Consider the following 17,409-nt stretch of genomic DNA (forward strand, 5'->3'; position numbering starts at 1 on the left):
AATAACACACGAAATATTGTCCCTATGGTTAAAAGATTGCTGTAAATTTTAACAATGTAACTTAGTGTAACCTGGAAAGGTGTAAAGTATTAAAAATTTTCATACTCATTAAAGTGTCTTATTTTCTTTCAATTTGAACTTATGTTATGCCACTCATGATGGAATTTAAATTAACAGTTATTCCTAAGTACAATTATGTTAAGGTACGTATTTATCAATTTTAACATATCAAGTATAACAAAGTACGCATTTTTCACTTCAGTGAATATGTATAAGAAATTGCTCAAATTTACAGTATGCTAGACTAGAAAAATATTATGTAAATGTCTTTAATTAAATGACATTTACTAGGAAAATCTCAATTTCATGTGACTAATTAGAAAAATAAAGCCTGTAACTGCCTTACTGATTCTTTCATATTTTTTTAAGGGAATTATATCGGACATTGTATAAATGTACATTTTTAATTTTTTTTTTTAAATACAAAGTATATAAGTTTTAAACCAAAAAATACTGCTCAAATGACAATTTTATCAACTGTTAGATAAAGAATTATTAAATCTGTTTTGTTAATAGGATTTAATTTACTTTCCAATTTAAAGGAAGGAAGAGAATATAACCTCTTTGGCTACTACATAAATATCAACAGATCTCCAAATTTAAAAACACGTATTACTTACACAAATGAAACACAAAATTTAACAATCTCATCCTATTTTACATAAATAACTTTGTGCTTTGCATGTGCTTTTAATTAACTATGTCACCTTTAATTGTGTAGTACTTAGTCCCGTCTTGCAGTTGTGCTCTTAAATTCAATACACAAAAATAGTTTACAGATATATACACAGACAGATAAATATATGTATATACTTGCTGGCACAAGATGAAATTTTATTTGAAGTGATTATCACAGAGCATCAATTGCCACAAGAGAAAATAGATAAAAACATCCATTTTATTTCTTACTTTTAACCTTTTATTACAAGTAACATTATTTGAATAAAATAAATTCCATAAGATTGCACATTTAAATGTAAAAATTTTTCCTGCATGTCATAACTAGTTACCTGCAGAACTTTTACCTTATTTCAAATGCAGATCATTCTAATATCACAGAATGCATGAGCAAATATAAAAATCAACTAATCTAAAATCTAATTTCCTTTACTGATAACTTATTTTTTCCACACAACAGCACAAAGGCAAAGGTGCAGCACCAGTTTTATAAAACAATTATTGGATGGATTATTTACTCCTTTGGATGGAGCAGTCGGGAACAAGGCAGGCTAACTTTTCTGATACACGAGGGAAAAGAGCACCAGTCAATAATCATAACAGGATAAATATAAGCTGTTCTTCTCATACAGGAAGTACCTGAAAACCAGAAATCTGTATTTACTAAATCATCAAATAAATGAGCAAGTGTGTGCATGCGCACGCACGCACGCACACACGCACACACACACACACACACACACACACACACACACACACACACACACACACACACACACACACACAGGTTTATGCCGACAATTGCTTTGCCACAGCAGCCAGTCATTATGGAAACACCCTGGAACACTAATCCCAGTTAATAATATCCAAAGACAAAAAACTGTTGATTCAGTAATTAAAGTTTTTATCAATTAATTAGCTTTTGATTTTAACATTCACTATATCTTCAAACAGGCCTATGGGGCTGGGAAATTCCATACTGCAATAATTAAAGACAAACACCAGCCAAGGAATTAAAAATTTTTACTATAAAAATAAAATATAATGAAATACTGTAATAAACTATCGGAAGACTAAAATATTACAATAAATTACGATAAAATAAACTACGATAAAACGTTAAAAATACCGAAGCAATAAAATTATCTAAAATAAACTGGATTAAAAGCGATAAAACCTGAAACTTTCGGAGACTGCTGTCTCCTTCTTCAACAGTATACTATTACTGATAGAGCAACAGAAAACAGCGATAGTTAACCTGAAGAATTACTTCGAGAACACCACTCCACCAGGCCATAAGGAAGACAGATAAGTGGTATACCCCACTCAACCTAAGCGAGGAACCCCAACCCACCCAGACGGCACAAGAAACAAAGTTAAAAAGATGGGCAAAGAAGACACTACAATGACCTCCATCAAGATCATTTCGACACCAAGACCGAAGGATTCATGCTGGCCATCCAAGACCAGGTAATCAACACCATAAACTATAGAAAATACATCACAAAGGAGTCCGGAATGTCAGATGAAACGATCCAACACATCACAGGGGGATGTAAGGTGATTACCCAGACTGAGTACACTCATAGATATGACCAGGTAACCAGGATAATACATCAGAAGCTAGCGAGGGAATACCAGTTGACCAAAGAAAGTGTATTACACTACAAGTTCGAACCCCACGTAGTACTAGAGACCTGAACCCACAAGCTGTACTGGGACCACGCCATAATAATAGATAAGACCATACCGCACAACAGACTGGACATAACCCTTGTGGACAAGATGGAAAAGGCTACCTACCTGATTGACATAGCGGTGCCCAACACTAGCAATGTCCAGAAAACCCATGAGAAAAAAATTAGGAAGTACACGAACCTGAGACATGAAGTCAAGGAGATGTGGCATATGCAAGAAGTATCGACCATCCAAATCATCATGTCAACCACCGGTATGGTGCCAAAGACTCCACATAGCAGCCTAGCAGCAATAGGTCTCCCAGAGAACACCTACAAGGAACTACAGAAAGTCGCAATCCTGAACACCTGTAGGATAGTCAGAGATTTCCTCGACCAACAGTAACACCAGACATTACAATAACCCTGTGTACTTGGTAGCAGTACCCATCACGGAGTGGAATCCCCCAATCATGGAGAAATAATATAAGAGCAATAATAATAATAATAATAATAATAATAATGTTAATAATTGAATAACAAACTTTTTAAACTGAGTAAGTTTTCTGGGAAGGTGCCAAGTATCTGGAAAAAGGAAGATAAAAATTTCAGGATAGGTTCCCATTCAAGGGTACTGACATGCCACATTGTGATACTGTTATTTAGTAAATAAATTTCGAAAAACTGGTTCAGTGGCAGATGTGGCAAGAAGTAGTAGACCTATTACTTAAATGGAGGACATGCTGTTTGAAATTTCTGATAAGATGCAGCAAAGCCCTTTGAAGTCAATGTGAAATTGGTACAACAGAGTACAGTCTCAGTTTTTACAGCCCCTAAAGCTGTAAGAAAACAATTTAAATTCTTTCTGTAGAAAATTACAACTACAACTAGTTAAAGAAGGTGGTAGAATGGAAGTTGAATGTCACAAGGGCTGTCAGAGCCATACTGCCCCTTTTAGTATATATATTGTATCTATTATATAATTAATGGATTATATTTAAAAATACATCATTAGTTTAATTTTCTTTAGGTAAAAAAAAAAAACAAAAAAAAACCAATTCTGGTAAGTTGGCATCCTCTCCTAAGAGGTGAGACAAGTGATGGACATATGATGAGGAAAGTGAATTTTTTTTTTTAACTGATGCTATAAGCTTGCTTTCTTACATAATATGACACTGCTAATACTAATACCAAAAGATAGGTTTAAGTCTGCTAACAGTTGTTTTATTTTCATGCCTATTAAGTTAGTTTACTGGTATGGCAGTTTTCATAGAATGTGCATTATTAGGGAAAGAAATGTATCTAACAGTTTGTGCATTCAGACACAGATCTGATTATTTTATATGCCTAGCATAATGTAAGTTGTCTTTTGATAAAAAGAAATGGGTCATGCGCTTCAGCATATAGATTATGAATTAGAAATGTGCAGTAACAAATAATAATAATTTTTATTCCATTTTAGGGGATTATTTTTGCATCCGATTTTACAAATTTGCATCCTTCAAAAGTGCTAGCTGAAAAGGAGGCAAAATAGCTTCAGAAATTTATAATTTTCTAAATGCTTTTAAAATATGTACAATTTTAATTCTGTATGCATTCACCTTTTGTATATCTATTTATGAAATTCATCACATTCAACTCAGTTCAGAACAGTGCCATACAATAAAGAGTTAATCCAATTAGCACAAACTCATCTCATTTTCTTTAATTGTACAGGAAATTTCACATTTTTTCTCATTCAGACTGACATCTAATTTGCACTTCTTAAAGGAGTTTCCTGAGTGTCTATTAATAGAATTCATAGCTGCCAACCTGAAACTAAAAAAAAAAAAAAAAGAAAAATAAAAGAAAAATAAAAGATTTTCCCTAAGAAAAGCAGGAGATTTTCTGCAAGTAGCAGCAGGATGTTTTTAAGGTCCACACTGCACAATAATTTAAATTTCACTGAGTGCACACATTTTACATTAAAATACAGATATAGGACTGTTAAGCAATACAATTTGCATTGAAACATTAGCTTACCTCAATTTTTTCTTGTAGTGGATTTTTCTTCAGACTGTCTGTTAGACAATCATTGATTACGACTGCTTCAAGAAAGAAACCGTTTCAGACTTCACACATAATCCGAAATGCTGATTCAAAGTTTGTTTTAACAATGAAAACTATGGTTCAGATTTTGGTTATCCAAAGCTTCATTAGAAAGGAAAAATCTGAACTCAGCATGTTTTTTTTTTCACCTAGGTGAATTGTCTGTTAGACAAATTTATTCTCCATTTAACTCATAACAGTGCTAAGGGAAGAAGATTCTCTTTCATTTAGCACTGTTATGAGTTATTAATAAAATTTCAAGAATGATGGGATAACTATGTTTCATGTTTCCTTGTGCACTTGTCAATTCCGTGAACAAGAATATGGATTTCTTCTTTCATAATGTCTGGTAGGTTCTCACACTGTATCTGACAGAAATGATACTGCAAAATATCTGTTTCTGAGTACTAGATTTTTTTTTTTTTTTTTTTTTTGCAAAATTAATTCACTCCGGTTTGGTTAAAAAAAAAAAAAAACTCATTCTTCAACTGAAACTACTAGATGATGAACCAGCTCTCCAAATATGATTATAACTAAATTCAAGTTAATGCTTATGAAAATTCAATTGGATAACTTGCTATTTTTGAATTCTGTTTAGAGTTAGCAGACTTTTGGAGCTGCCATATCACATTCATAATTTTACTAAATATATTCATAAAGTCATATAGCTACGAGCATATTGAAAAGTATTTGCAGTTGTAACACGTTATTGGATCATACCAACACCGTATCACCTCAATGGCAGTAGAAATACACTAAAAAAAAATTTTTTTAAACCATATGTATAAAACAGCTTACAATAAATTTGCTACGTCAACCTGTTTTGATGCTCATCATAATTATATGAGCTGCATCTTTCTCTCACTGTAGTTGTTTCACATGGAAGGTGTCCTTTCCTAATTTGTCAACAAGGGAGGGTGGTGTTACAGCTCATAGTTCTAGACTATCAGCAATCAAGTTAGAGTAATTAAAGGGGGGGGGATTTGAGAAGTTTCTAAACTGAGAGAGGGTATCATCCCTGGGCTGTAACATATCTATCAGTATTAACCCAAGACTTTTGTTGTGCAAGGCACAAAAAATAATTTGTAACAGTGAAAATTTTTCTCTCATTTTGCTTTCTTCTCTCACAGTCTTATACACATCAATTAGGTCTCCTCTGAGGTGTCTAGTTACCAAGCTCAGTAGTCCATATTCAAATTCTTTCCTCATATGGACACCCCACTGCCAATCTCACCAGGGGTATTGCCTGTCTTTGGACCCTTTCAAGAAATTCTATATCTTCTTTTAGGTGCAATCTTACAAATGCCTTATACAGTGAAATTATAATTTCCCTATCCACATAAGCAAAAGGTTGACATAACATGAACAGAACACCAAGGGCCTTCCTTGATGCCTGTCTACACTGTTCCGTGCCTAATCATATTGTTACTCCCAAATTCCTGTCTTTCTCCTCTACTGTTTTTAGTTCAACCCCACCAAATGTATAAGTTATTTTGGGGTATATATTTCCCAAGTATAAGACTTCACAGTTTGCTGCATTAAAACACAGCTGCCACTTTTCTGACCTTCCCTGAAATCTATCTAAGTCATCCTGAAGAAGTTCTGCTTTATGCTGATCATTAACTACTCTACTGATTTTAACATTAACTGCAAATTTTAATATGCCTTGTCCCTGTTCAATGTTCTTTAACCCTGGTAGCACCCCTAGTTGTAACCAAAATGGTAGTACATGACCAGACAGGTCTAAATATTCTTTTTAATTTCTTGAAAAGTTCATGGGTTTTCTAAATCCACCTTGAAGAATACCAATATTTCATCTTTTCTTAATAGACTAGAATACTTATTTTTTTTTATTTTTTAATAAAAAAAATTAAATATTTAAAAAATGTGTTTTTAACACCTTTTATATTCAAAAATACAAAAATAATATTAATTCTACAGAAAATTAAAAAATAACAGTATAGGCATAAAATGTAATGATGAAATTGTTAGTCTCTTCCACATTTTACAGTTTAAAAACTGTTAAATGCAAAATTTCAAACATGTGCACGAGCATATATTTCTGCTAGAGTGCATAAATATATTTAAATTATAAAATATATACAGTGAAACTTCTCCTAACGGACACCTCTCGTTAACGGATATTTTCAAATTCCCCAACTCACCTCCATTGGTTTTAACGTGTTTGCAGCTTCTGTCTAGCGGACATTCTCTGTAACGGACGCGGGCAGGCAATCTGCACTGTTTCGTTTAGATTAGCACTTAATTTGATCTCCCCATAACGGACAGCGGGCGAGCTCACGGCCCTTTTTCTAGAACGTTTCTTCCGCGTATTGCCTCAATCGTGTGTTTATTTTCTATTTCCGATTCTCTGAATTTTATCAAGGTTTACGTCGCGGTTCTAAACCCTTTTTCAAGAATTTTAAGGCACATGTAAAACTTCAAATGAATTCGGTGTGTGCAGGGGGGGGGGGTATGGTCGGCCTTTCGTCTTTTCAGTTTCAGTTTTGTTCAGTGTCGTGTGAAGTGCACAATGTCTTCTCGTAAACATTTAACTTTAAAAGATAAAGTCGAACTCATTAATGCTTATGATCGGCAAAAAAATAGTGTTCGCAATCTCGCTGTAAAATTCAAAATCGGGAAGAAGCAGGTAAGCGACATCCTAAAGGAAAAAAATGAACTGCTCAACCAATTTTGGCAACACGTAAATGATCAGGTTCAAAATCATTCCCGAAAACTGTTGGACTTCAAATTTGTCGCGCACATGCTAAAAAAATTCCCATTAATGGGCCTATTATTAGGGAAAAGGCTTTGGAGGTTGTGAAATCTATGGGAGTAAATGAGTTCAAAGCTTCTGTGGGATGGCTAGACAAGTTCAAAACTCGGCATAAAATTTCTTGGAAAACCGTAAGTGAGGTGGATCTGTTGATACTGGGGTTGTAACAGAGTGGACTGTCAAATTGGAAGATTTATGTCGTGATTTTGAAGCTAAGGATATGTACAACTGTGAAGAAACAGGGTTGTTTTTTTAAAGCTCTTCCTGAAAACACAATGAGTCTAAAAAACGAAAAGTGCCAGGGCGGAAAAATTTCTAAGGAACGCTTGACTGTACTATTGTGTACAAATATGCTGGGAGACTTTGAACAACCTCTTGTTATAGGAAACCCACAAAATCCTCGTTGTTTCAAGGGCATAAAGTTGAATCTTCTTGATGTTGACTGGAAGTCTAATCAAAAAGCGTGGATGACACGAGATATCATGAGCGAATGGATAAGTCACTTTAATGAAAACATGATTCGTCAAAACAGAAAAATTATTCTTTTCATGGATAATGCTGGATCTCACCCGCACATTGAATTGTCCAACATTCAAATAATTTTTCTGCCACCAAACATATCTGCAGAGTGTCAGCCCTTGGATCAAGGGATAATAAAAAATTTTAAACTTCACTACAGAAAACGTTTTTTAAGACATCTCATTGCAAACATGAACGATGTAACATGTGCCAGTGACCTTGCAAAGAAAATCAGCATCCTAGATGCGATTCAATGGATTTTCTCTTCAGTAAACGCAATTAGAAAACAAACTGTCGTGAACTGTTTTGTAAAGTCTGGCTTCTCAATCACAAAAATTGAAGTTGTGAACAGCAATGTGGAGCACAAAGAAGAACAAGAACTTCAACATCTATTGATAATGTACGATATTTCCGCTACAAGTGACCCTGGCTACAAAGATATAGACTCAAACCTCCCTACAGAAGATGGTGCTCTAGATATCATCGACATTATCATCGATATTTTTCAAGAAGTTCCTCGTGAGGATGAAGAAATGGAAGGAGGTCATTCTGTCGAAGAACATATTAACGACAAACCACCGATGAAAATAGAAGAAGCGCTCATACAAATCAATCGTTTAAAAATGTTTTTCGCCACTGAAGTATCTTACTGAAGGACTTTCGATGGTTTCTTCACTCCAAACAAGTGTTGAAAACAAAATTATCAGCCGGAAGAAGGTGCAGAAGAAAATAAGTGATTACTCTATGTATTTTTCTTAAGATAAAGTCATAATATGCATAGCACAATCGTATGTATATTATTTACAAAAATATTGTGCAAAATCTGTATATAATTTAATTTAATTTTACATTAAACGTTTAACGATTTTTCTTTATCTCTTGCGTATGTAATTGTATGTTATTTACAAAAATATTGTTCAAAATCTGTATATATTTTAATTTAATTTTACATTAAACGTTTAACGATTTTTCTTTCTTTCTTTTTTTTTTTTTTTCTCCCTCAGACTTCTTGTTAGCGGACACTTCTCTCTAACGGACACATTTTCATTCCCCATGGCTGTCCATTAAAGGGAAGTTTCACTGTATATATTTTTCTATTAATTTAAATTAATTTATTTTAATTATTATTAATTTTTCAAATAATTAATATATATATATATATATATTAGATACTATTATTTACTTCCATTTCCAAATTTTTTAAAATATTTATTTCAAATTTGGTGTGTTTTGCAGCCACCTAAGGGTTTTTCTTGCAATTCCAACATGCTCCAGTTTATTACAGTAACCTTTCATGTGGGATTGAATCAAATGGTTTTCTGAAATCCAAGTAAACAATGTTGATATTATTTCCTACATCCAGCTGATGAGTGACTCTCTCTTTCTCTCTGTCAAAATAATTAAGCAGGTTGGTTACTCATGATTTTCCCTTAATGCTGTTTCCTTCAGAATTCCATTTCTACCTAAATGATCCTTTCATTTTCCAATGCAATGGAAAATGTGTCAGAAATGAAAAACCTGCAGAATAAAGTTTACTTTTTTTTTTCTTTTTTCAATGGCAGGACTGTATCCATTAACAAAACCAATAAGAAGAAATGCACTATTTTTTTTGAAAATTCTGGTTTTTAAAATGGTGTTACTATTTTTTTTATAAAAAGAAACTCTATAGTGCCATCTATATTATGACAGTAGGATGGCAGAGTCCAAACAGAGTGAAAAACTTCTCCACTGAAACCCAGAGAGTTGGCAGCTATGAGGATTTAAAACTTTGTACAGGATGCGGATATTCTGTTGGCACAAATAATCTGTAAGAACTACATAATCTTATCCCCCTTCCCTTCCACAAAACATTAGTCATTTCAAATTTTCATTTCTTAGTGTTTTTCAGATATCAATAAATGAGACAAAGGTGTTTTTATCAAGTTGTGGGAATTTTGATCAGTTTTTTTTTTTTTTTTTTTTTTAAATGTTAGACACAGGTCATAACCACATTCCACATATCATAGTCTTTTATTTCATGTTAATTTATCTAATCCCCCCCCTCCACCATAATAGTTCTGTCTAATGTGTTACTTATGTTCCAAAATTGGATGAACATTTCATAAATTCCCTTGGACTATTGGTACCCCAGTTATTTATAACTGTCCTTTAAAAATTTAATTAAAATATTACAAGATAAAAATAATAACTTAACTATGTATATTTTAAAATTATTGTACTAGGTGGTCCCAGCTAGCTTTTCTGGCATCCCTGTCACTATTCACTCACATCTGGTGAGTATGGGCTTGGCACACGCAGGGTCCTGAGCTGGATATCATCATTCTTCTCTTTCTTGGTGATTCCCTTCTACTTCTGATTCTCTCTCTCTCTCTCTCTCTCTCTTTCTCAGGGTAATTCAGGAAAATGTTTTGGCCGATGCAGCATAAGCCTCAGGCTTCCTTGCATCATATGCTAATAATAATAATAACTATGCGAGGAGTTCCCACCCCAACCAGGAGGTACAAACGAAGCTAGAAAGATGGACAGAGAAGACATTCGATGGCAGACACTACAATGATCTCCAACAAGATCACATAGATAAAACTGCTTCCAATGCATGGCTCACGAGTGGGATGCTCTTCCCTGAGACTGAAGGATTCATGCTTGCCATCTAAGACCAGGTAATCAACACCAAAAACTATAGAAAATACATTGCCAAGGAGCCAGGAGTGTCCAATGACACGTCAACGATGCCACCTGGTCTCAGAAACGATCCAACACATCACCGCGGGGTGCAAGGTGATCACCCAGACTGAGTACACTCGTAGACACGACCAGGTAGCCAGAATAATACATCAGAAGCTAGCAAGGAAATACCAGCTGTTCGGAGAAAGTGTACCATACTACAAGTACGAACCCCAGGCAGTACTAGAAACTCGAACCCACAAGCTGTACTGGGACCGTGCCATAATAACGGATAGGACAATCCCACACAACAGACCGGACATAACCCTTGTGGACAAGAAGGAAAAGGCTACCTATCTGATTGACATAGCGGTACCCAACACTGGCAACCTGCAGAAAACCCATGGGGAAAAAATCAGGAAGTACATGAATGGACAGGAGATCAAAGATATGTGGCATATGCAACAAGTAACAACCATCCCATGTCAACCACAGGTATGGTGCCAAAGACCCTATATAATAGCCTAGCAACAATAAGTCTTCCAGCAAATACCTACAAGGAACTCTAGAAAGTCGCAATCCTGAACACCTGTAGAAAAGTCAGAGAGTTCCTCGACCAACAGTAACACCAGACATAACAATGACCACCCTGTGTACTTGGTAGCAATACCCGTCACAAGTTGGAACCCCCAATCAGGGAGAAATAATATAAGAGCAATAATAATAATACTTACAGATAACTGCAGAATTACAGAACTAATTTCCACTCCATTACAAGATACTGAAGTTCTGCACTTCATGTACCTGCTCCATTATAAGGCACCGAAGCTCTGCAGTTCATGTAATGTGAATTTGGAGTTCCTGCCACGAAAAGTAGCTAGTGAGAAATTGCAATCAGTGCATGCAATCTCAATGTGATGTCGAGCCTGGGGAAAAAGTCTTTTTAATAAATGAAATATAATTCAGAAAGCCGAATTCCATACTGTGGAAATATTCTTAGAGTAAATTGCAATCAGAAGATGAAAACAGATCTGTTGCAAGTGTATCTTCATATTTGTTGAAATATGCTTAGTTGACATTTCCAATGGCCTCTTCGAGTACACTGACTTAAAAGACCAATTAGTTATGAGATTCACACCCTGAAGCACCTATCCTCTTTGAGTACTCTATGTACCCACTCCATTATAAGGCAACGGAGCCTTGCAGTTCATGTAATGCAAATTTGGAGTCTTTAAAAACCACTCAGTGATGAAATGTGGGCTAACTAGGGATGAACTGGCCTATTCATACTAGTCTTCTTTAATCATTAGTGATTGTCTACCAGCTTCCAAAGCTTGTGTCTGCAGTACCAAGAACTGTATCACACAGCTGAACTTTTTATTTATTTATTAATAAATCCCTGCCAAAAACTGGCATCCCCACTATATCAGACAATACCGTACTCAGAGACATATATATGTGAATCCACTTATACAATATACATAAATACATATATTTAAAACACAGATCTAGTTAGTCCAGTCCAAATAATTGGAAGGTGGAATGCAATGTGCTATCATCAGCAAAACCATGGATAGGATTTTAAATCAATGGAAGAAGGTCATTAATATACAAGAAAAGAGTGGAAGAAAGAACTGAACCTTGGGCAACACCAGGATTAGTGGAGAAATTAGAAGACAGAGAGCCTTCTACCATTGCCTAAAGTGAGGGGTCAGAGAGAAAACTGGATAACCAATTACTAAAAACAGTTGGCAAAACATAAGATGGAAGCTTGTTTAGAAGACCTTTATGCCAAACACAATCGAAAGCCTTTGAGATGTCAAGAGCAACTACTTGTGTTTCACCAAACCTTTCCATTGAATTAGTCCATAAATGGGTAACATAAGCCAGAAAAATGTTGTAACTACCTTCACAACAAGTTACCATGTATTGCACTACCCTCGAATAAGTGAAGCGTTACTTGTTCGAGGTAGTGCAATACATGGTAACTCGTTTTGAAGTTAGTCACAAAATTAATTATTAATATTAAATTAAAATATTATTTTAATTTAATATTAATAATTTAACATAAATTTTCTTTAATTAATATTAATTTATAGCAACAATTAATTAAATTTATTTAATATATTTAACAGGAAGTGTGAAATACACTTCTATATAATATGCTGTTACCCTTATTATAACTCTTAACCTCACTGTGGCAAAATAGAAATAAAAATAATAATTTCATATTTCTTACTGTTTCTTACCCTTTCTATTTTTTACTCCTGCACTTTTAGTCTGCTTTTCAGAGTCTCTTTTAAGTACAGGCCTCGGGACCTGCTCTGCCCTAGTTCTGCCACTAGCTCATGGAGTTCATGAAGGCCACACAAACAGTTCTGGTGGACTCACAGGCTGCACTTTTGCAGCTCTCCATATAGTTTGTGCAATCCATACGCACTTTTGAGTTTGACACCTCTGCATCATAGCTATGTACAAAAATCATGCACTTATACTACCTGTATGATAGTTATATATTTTCTGCAGCATGAAGTTTTTTAGCACCAGACTTATACAGAGTCAAAAGAAAGAAATTAAGTGGTAAATAACACACAATATTTTTATCAAGCTTAAAATAAGCAAATAAGTCAAAAAAAAAAAAAAAAAAAAAGTAAGCAAAAACTTACTCCTTCTTTGGGAAGAACAGGAAAACTTTCTGCTGATAAATGAGCATAATAGCGCACATCTCTGTCAAGATCACTCTGAAGAGAACACATAACTCTGACTAACAACTGATAATGTAAATTCTGAATCTTCGGAAAATATTCTGTAAAGAGAGGAAAAAGGCAAACCATCCAGTTAATTTCAATATAATTAAACTAAATTACAGATCTGATGAAAGTTGGGGGGGGGGGAAGAAGAGGAAGAGCAATGCATTTATTTTATTGATACATTAACACATTTATGCAACAGGTTTGGCAGACCGGCAGATTAAATTTATTGCCTTTAGCAGAAAAAGAAGCCTCAATTATGAGGCTTCTTACACTGATCCATGGAACAGCGGAATGATGACTGATGATGATTAACATATTTGCAGTGGATTCCAGATAATTATATATGTAATGCAATGGATATGGAAATTTCTTAAGAATCTGCAGATGTCTGGTAGGAGGCTACAAAATTTGGTACTCATTTATAGCATTTACAAGTAAAAGTTGAGTTAGTTTCTTAATAAGTTTGAGCCCCATTTTAGTGGTGGAGATGCCAGAAGTTATCAAATTCTAATAGTAAGGCACCTGGAATGGATGGGATCTATCCAATTATATTAAGAAAGGCAGCAAAAGAGATAAGCAAACCTTTAGTCATAATTATAAGATCATTCTTGCATTCAGGGAAACTAATTTTTGATTGGAGATGTGCAAATGTTTCCCCAGTTCACAAAAGAGGATCAAAGGTGAAGTGAGTAATTACAGACCTGTAAAGCTTGACTTCTGTTCCAGGGGGAACAAATAATGGAGTGACATTAAAGAAGTAATGCAGTTATATGGCGATCATAGCATGAATTTTTTTAAAGAACTGATGCAAACATATTGGTTGGTTGGTTCATTCGTTATTTGATTTTTTAAAGTACATCAGCAGCTTCATCATCAAAATGCCCATTCTTGGTAATAAGTCACAATGTAAAAAATGTAACACAATTAAAATAGGTTATTAAAATATAATTATATAAATTAATTGATTGTGAAAATATGAAAAACTTCACATATATTATCTCTGTCAAATGAAATCTGTTTGAGTATATAAGGCTGTCAGATAAGCTAAAAGCAATAAAATGTAAACACTGCATCAATAAAACAAGGACACTCAATTAAACTGTGTAAAACCAGAATCCTATTGCAATACTTGCACATGGGAGGGTCATCTGCCCTCAGCAGAAAACAATGGATTGGATGATTATGTCCTATGCAGAAATAAGCAAGACCAACTTCCTCTATTTCAACCCTGCACTGGTTGAACTTCCACTGCTTAATTACAGGCTTTATATGCTTTGTTTGAAGCCTGTCCATGCCAAGAATTCTGCCATTGGGAATATAGTTTGGTGCACATTGTTTGCCTACAGTCTATATAGCAGGCTTGACAGATGGTGATTATCCAGGGGAGTGGCTGGTCCATATCAGCCAATTCATTTCCTCTGATCCCAGTATGACCTGGGATCCAGCAGAAGGGAATGTCAAATTCAAAAAGAACTAGATGAGGATCAAACTTCACTGTTAATAAAGCCTGTAACATGCTTGATGAATCAATGTATATCATATATCTTTGGTAATAGCTATCTTTAATGTGATAAAGGACAGGTTCTACTGCATGCAATGGTGCTGTATATATGCCACTTTCTTGTAGAATCTGGATGGATACTGTGGGATTAACTGAACTGCTATTCTATGGAAGAATAGCAGTTGATCCCACATATGATTCTGACTTCAAACCATCTGTTTAGATGGGCAGGATGTCAGAATATTTTGCTTCATGTGCTGCAACGAGTTGCTGGAAAACAGACTGTGGTGTAGCAGCCTACCCCAGGTCTTAGGGGAGAATTTGCAGGTTGGGGGTGTCAGCATGCCAGAGAGGAAGGAATTTCGTGGGTGATTCAGCAACACAGTCTAATAGCACGTTTAGCTCACTTAAAACTGCAGCCATTATCAATCTACTGCAGGATGCAAGCCTCCTCAACAATTTGTGTTGAGGGAAATGCACCATAATCTGCCACGCTGGTCCAGTGCAGGTTGGTAGATTGACCACATTTAGCAGTCAGGGGTTGAACCCCAGTCTACTCAGTGTGTGTGCGTGTGTGTGTGTGTGTGTGTGTGTGTGTGTGTGTGTGTGTGTGTGTGTGTGTGTGTGTGTGTGTGTGTGTGTGTGTGTGTGTGTGTGTGTGCGTGCGCTAATATTTTTTTTTTTTTTTTTTTTTTATGAAAGCCCCAAACACGAAAGGTATCAAAATCTATAGTACTTAGTACCGTGCATGGGTTGAAGGAGAAGTATGGGTGGGGGAGGGGGATGCCGGAAACTTTGCTCTAGAGACTAAACATGGGTTTCACCACTTCAAGCCTCCAATAAGCAAAGCGGTGGTATTTCACCGGTTGATGAAAGTCATCTACCACCTGTGCTATATATACTCCTGCTCATGACCACTCAGCTACAGAGGCCTTTTAGCACACTTAACAGCCATTGAACCTGAATATCAAAGGGTCAGTTAGCAGTCTGATGAATGTTGTACAGATTTTCCTAGTGGCTCAAAAACTGATATCCACATAGGGTGATCAGGCAGGGATTTCAATTTAAAAACATACTGTGCAACTGCTCATGGTGTGTGTGTGAGAGAGAGAGAGAGAGAGAGAGAGAGAGAGAGAGAGAGAGAGAGAGAGAGAGAGAGAGAGAGAGAGAGAGAGAGAGAGAGAGTTTGTTGGTGGGGGGCATGGTTTGTTTTCTTTAATGTAAAAGGCTTTGACCAGGAAAGGTACAAAATGCACCAGTGGAAATGAGAATGGACTGATCTGTAGATCTAGCCTCTAAAGCAAGCAGAAGAATAAATTTAGGAACCACCGTCAAGAGACAAGGAAATGGTAGATGCATAGTAGGGTAAATTGATCAGCACTCCATGAAATTGAAGAAAGGGTACAAAAAATGTTAAGCCATTTGCATAATGGCCCTTTTTCCCTTTGCTGAGAGATATGTTGGAGAAAAACTCAGCCCCAAGTCTTCTGCCACCACTGGGATGATGTTTTGCCCAAGTCTTAATTCTGGATCAGAATGAAAATTCCATTTACAAAGGAGATGTACATAGTCTTCCTTGATGAAAATCTGAACTCAACAGCCAATATCCAAGGTGCAATATCCATGGTTCTTTTTCAATTTCATACTGCATGCATGAAAAAAATATAGTAAAATCATTAATATAGAGGGAATATATATATGAGCTGGCAGTCACAATATTTTGCTTGTTGATGGAATTTTTTTACAACTGGTTCGTGATAGCGTTCATTTGATTGCAAAAAGTGTGACACTGAGAATAGATCTTTGTGGAATTTCCTCCTCTTGGCAAAAGACTCAAGAGAATGTAGATCCAACACAAACTTGAAATAAGTAATTATACAGGAAGTGTTTTATAAAAATGGAAAGATTACCCCCAAAACAAAAGTTATGGAGATCTTGTAATATTACAAACTGCCAGGCTGTGTTGCATGCTTTTGCAATATAAAAAAAAAAAACTTTACGCAAGATGGTAGGATTTAATAAAAGCATCAGCCAAAATGTGTCCTGGAAAGGAGGCCATCTGTTTCTATATACCAGGTGTGTCCAACTTAATTTGCGATGTGATCTACTTTTTTTCTTCAAAATGTGCCACGATCTACCATCTCAAGAAGTTCATTGCATATGGTTAAAAAGGTTAATCAACACATATGAAAAATGTTGTTTATAAATTTTTAATTAAATACAATTCAGAATTCTTATTTTAAATTCATACGTATTTAAATTTTTAATTTATGTGAAGTTTGTGTCTTAATGTCATCTGCCAAGCTTTCAAAATCAGGGATATATTGTGATAAGGCCAACCGTAAAGAATCTTCTGTATGCAAGTCCGTAAGAGTAGCGCGATTGTTTTTTTTATTTTTTTTTTTTTTTTGTTTCAAATACGAAAATGTCGATTCACATAGATATGTGGAACCGAAACAGAAATTCAAAAAGTCACTGCATTTTTTTACATTAGTTTTCTCGGCAAACATATTTCCAAAAGTCTTTTTCTGATGACCTGACTTTTAGGAAGATATCATTTTGCAATGTCATCATTTCATTTTCAAGTAATATTTTCTCCGTATGAAAAATCTCAGCGATATTTTCTGCAATTTATTTCATATCTTAGTCAACCTTAAATGAACAAGAAATATATTGAACAATGTCTTCAATTGT

The 17,409-nt window shown here is 35.1% G+C and overlaps 1 protein-coding gene across 4 annotated transcripts in view; it reads right to left on the reverse strand.

Annotated features, from left to right (window-relative positions):
• Positions 1-1,247: 1,247 nt before the first annotated feature.
• Positions 1,248-17,409, reverse strand: part of LOC150079116 (serine/threonine-protein phosphatase 4 regulatory subunit 1-like) — a 672,615-nt gene continuing 656,453 nt past the window's right edge. For all 4 annotated transcript variants that reach the window (XM_090384028.1, XM_090384027.1, XM_090384026.1 and 1 more), the window contains 2 exons: positions 13,128-13,267; positions 1,248-1,377 (listed from right to left, as the gene is read on the reverse strand). In XM_090384028.1, the coding sequence (XP_090240154.1) occupies positions 1,363-1,377; positions 13,128-13,267 (155 nt within the window). In that variant the 3' untranslated portion in view covers positions 1,248-1,362. The remainder of the gene's footprint in view (positions 1,378-13,127; positions 13,268-17,409) is intronic.

The sequence above is a fragment of the Mastigoproctus giganteus genome, chromosome 10 (assembly GCF_048544385.1).
Source record: "Mastigoproctus giganteus isolate SK-2022 chromosome 10, ASM4854438v1, whole genome shotgun sequence".
Classification (NCBI taxonomy): domain Eukaryota; kingdom Metazoa; phylum Arthropoda; class Arachnida; order Uropygi; family Thelyphonidae; genus Mastigoproctus; species Mastigoproctus giganteus.